The sequence below is a fragment of the Octodon degus genome, unplaced genomic scaffold, assembly GCF_000260255.1.
Source record: "Octodon degus isolate 3935 unplaced genomic scaffold, OctDeg1.0 scaffold00092, whole genome shotgun sequence".
Lineage (NCBI taxonomy): Eukaryota > Metazoa > Chordata > Mammalia > Rodentia > Octodontidae > Octodon > Octodon degus.
In genome coordinates this window covers 2,686,465-2,689,994 of record NW_004524668.1, presented here as the reverse complement: position 1 = coordinate 2,689,994, position 3,530 = coordinate 2,686,465, and the positions used below count along the sequence as shown (strand labels likewise).

General features: G+C 36.6%; 1 protein-coding gene across 1 annotated transcript in view; it reads right to left on the bottom strand.

The window, feature by feature from the left end:
* LOC101565005 (heterogeneous nuclear ribonucleoprotein R) overlaps positions 1–3,530 on the bottom strand; it is a 94,508-nt gene that overhangs the window by 52,954 nt on the left and 38,024 nt on the right. The window contains exon 8 of the mRNA XM_012516101.2: positions 1,710–1,859. Coding sequence (XP_012371555.1) covers positions 1,710–1,859 — 150 coding nt within the window. The remainder of the gene's footprint in view (positions 1–1,709; positions 1,860–3,530) is intronic.

Genomic DNA, 3,530 nt, shown 5'->3' with positions numbered 1-3,530 from the left:
GGCCTGCTATGCTGGCCCCGCCAAGGGGCGTGCTGAGATGGAGATTAAGACTGGGCACGGTGGCATGTGCTTATAATCCCAGCACCTGGTAGGCTGAAAATAGGAGAATCACTACGAGTCTGATCTGTGTCGTGAGACCCTGTACTAAGTACAGAAAAAAAGATTATTCTTGCCAGGAAGTTTTCTAAAAAATATACTGCTTGCTCTCTACTTTATCTTTCTCTATATAAATTATGTGGGCCACATCAATGTCTTTGTAATACATTTTAAAAGGTAAAAAAGCTGTGTACTGCTTCTATATGTACCAGGGGAAAGTGTATTAATATGGGCCTAAAATTAAGTGATTATTGAAAGATTATTGAATAACAACAACAACAAAAAAAGCTAGGTTTCTCTCCTAGGTTTCCACTTCAGTTGGTGCACGTGTTGCCTGAACAGTTAAAAGCACAGAAAACCAAAGTCTGATGTAGGAAGCCACACATAATCACAAAGAAATGGAACCAGGCACTGTGTGTTTTAGTCCTTGATTCCCACTGTTCTATCCAACACCCACAGCACACTTCATGACCACTCAGTAACCAAATGTTGCCTCCTCACATTTCTTTTTCTCTTATACAGTAGCCTATTTTATACACAAATGTGTATAAAATAAAATAATGCTCAGTGATTTACAAGACAAAATTAGATAAAAATCAGTTTTCTTTTTTATTTCAATTTCCCCCCCTTGTTTACCACCCCACCTTTGGGGTGCTTCACCTTAAAGCAACTAAACAAGTCTTTGAAAGCTTCCTCCCAGGGGCAGAGAATATACAGAAAGTCCCCAACTTACAAAGAAGCTCTGTTCCGGGAGAACATTAATAAATTGGATCTGTTCATAAGGTCAACAAAGCCTTATACACTTTTGACATAAATATACAATGTAAAATACAGAAAAACCAAATGTGAGGTTTGTCCATAGCTGTGAAAGTTTGCAATTCAAATGTTTGTGAGTTGGGGGCTTACTGTAGCTCAGCAGCAAAGTATTTGCCTAGCATGCCTTACCTCAATCCCCAGCTACACACACAAGCCAGCAAAACAATAGGATAATCTAATCTCTGCCCTGACCAACCACAAAGGTGACTCTTGGTTCCTGGAAATCCTACCAATTGGCAAACTGTCCTACCAGTTCTTCTAAATATTTTCAATTACATCAACCAATCATTTAATACTAACTGAGTCAAAAGGAGTATTAAGGAGTATTATATAAATTTATTAGTTATCTATGGTCTATACCACTGAAAATTCCAAAAATCAAACATAAATCCTGTAAAAACTATGAATATTATAAAGTGTTTCCTCATGAGACTGTATCAATGAGCAAACCTATTAACTGTACACTAACACTGGGAGTATTACTCAGTGGTAAAGCACTCACTGAGCACAGCTGATGTCCTGTTTGACGCCCACCCCTAAAAAGCATACCAAAAAACCCCTATGCTGCTCAAATTATAATCTAGGGGGCCTGCCCATTAGCTCAGGTGTTTAAGTGCCTGCTGAAACAAAGCAGTCAGGCTCAGGATGCTGGGGTTCGATCCCCTCATCCTCAAGCCAAACCAGACCTGCCCTGAAGGCATTCTGAGCGCCCTCTACCCTTAAACATCCTTCTGTCAAATTATAATTTGTTTTAAAATCACAGCCTGGGTAGGAAAAAAAAATTCAAAATGTTTTACCTTAACAGCAGCTCCTCTGTCTTCAAAATGAACAAATGCATTTGCAGTCTGCTTCTTAACTCTTTCCAGTTTACCAAATTCAGAAAACGACTTTTCCAATATTTCTTCTGTCACTGTAGTGGCCAAGTTTCTCACAAATAAAACTTTTACCTAACAGGAATAAATACAAAAAAACCCTAGTATTGGCTCCTTAATTTTACCTAAGGTTATCTTTTAAAGTATTTCTTCCTGTAATCTGAACAATTAATTTGTAGACAATATGCAATATAACAATCATTGTTGGATTTCTGTCATTCTGTTTATCCCGTTTTTTTAATATTTTGTATTCTCCTTAAAAAAATTAGAAATGATACAGAATTTCACTAAACAAAGTATGTACTTGACAGCAGCTGTTGTATTGCATAATGTTGCCTTCAAATTAGTTATTTAGATTAACAGATATAAGCATGCAAAACTGGTAAGAAAAAGTTGAAAGAAATAAGTATTAATTGCTTCTTTCAGTAAATCATTAGATATCAGGAGTACAATCATCCAAGCTACCCTGTGTACCTTTTTCCTTCTTTCTTTCATTCTTTTCCTCATCCCAGTTTTTTCCTTTCCTTTGAACAGATTTTTTTTCCTTTCATAGTATCTATTGTACCTACTGAGATAATACAATACTTGCACATGTAGGTCTCATTTACTTCACTTACAAGTATGGCCTCTAGTTGCATCCATTTACCTATTAAAGCCTTGAGTTTATCTTTTTCATAACTGAGTAATACTCTATTGTGTAAAAAGACCACATCTTTTTTATCCATTCCTCAGATGATGGACACCTGGGTTGTGTCCAAGATTTAGCTATGACAAACTGCTCTGCTATAAACACTGTGTGCTTACAGCAGATATGTAATGTGGGGGGGTTTTTGGCTACCTTTTTATTCTCTTTTTTAAAAAATACAATTAAATTAAATTTTAAAAATAAAGTATTTCTTCCTAGCTGGGCATGGAAGTACACCCCTGTAATCCCAGGACTTGGGAGGCTGAGGCAGGAGGACTGATCAGAGTTCAGAGCCAGCCTGTGTGTGGGCCCAAAGAAATAGCTCAGCAGTCTAAGTGTCTGCCTAGGCAAGTGCAAGGACCAGCGTTCAATCCCAGGGCGCACAGAGCCAGCCACCAAGACCAGGCATGGTGGCCCATGCCAGTAATTCCAGCACTGGGGAGGTTTAAACTGGAGGATCATTATGAGTCCAAGATGTGCAGTGAGACCCTGTACCAAATACACCAAAAAAAAAAAAAAAAAAAAAAAATATGTAGAGCTGGGCGTGGTGACACACTTACGTATCCCACAAGCCTGAGGCTGAAAAAAAAAAAAAAAAAAAAACCTCCAAAGCCAGCCTGTGTTACACAGTGAATTCAAAGCTACCTTGGACTACAGAGTAAGATCCTGTCTCAAAAAAAATAAATAAATAAATCAAAATAAATAAATAAAATATTTCTTCCTATCTTCATTGCATAACTTTTTTTCTCTAGACAGTCAAGTGTTAAAAGTACTGTCATTGAAAGTATGAAAACTGCCACAATTCTGACAAGTTACTATTTTATATAAACTATCAATTTCTTCCTTCTCCTACGTTTAAAGCACTTAATAATATAAACAGAACTTTCAATGAACCAATACGTAATTATTACTAAGTTAACTAACAAAATTAACATGGTTCTCCTCCCCAAAATAATTTTTTTATTTTCTCTGCTAAAACTGGAAATTTTCTAAAGTTTATATGAAAAATAAGTAAGAATAGTCTGGGGAAAAACAAAAGAGCATAATCTAGACATGACAAA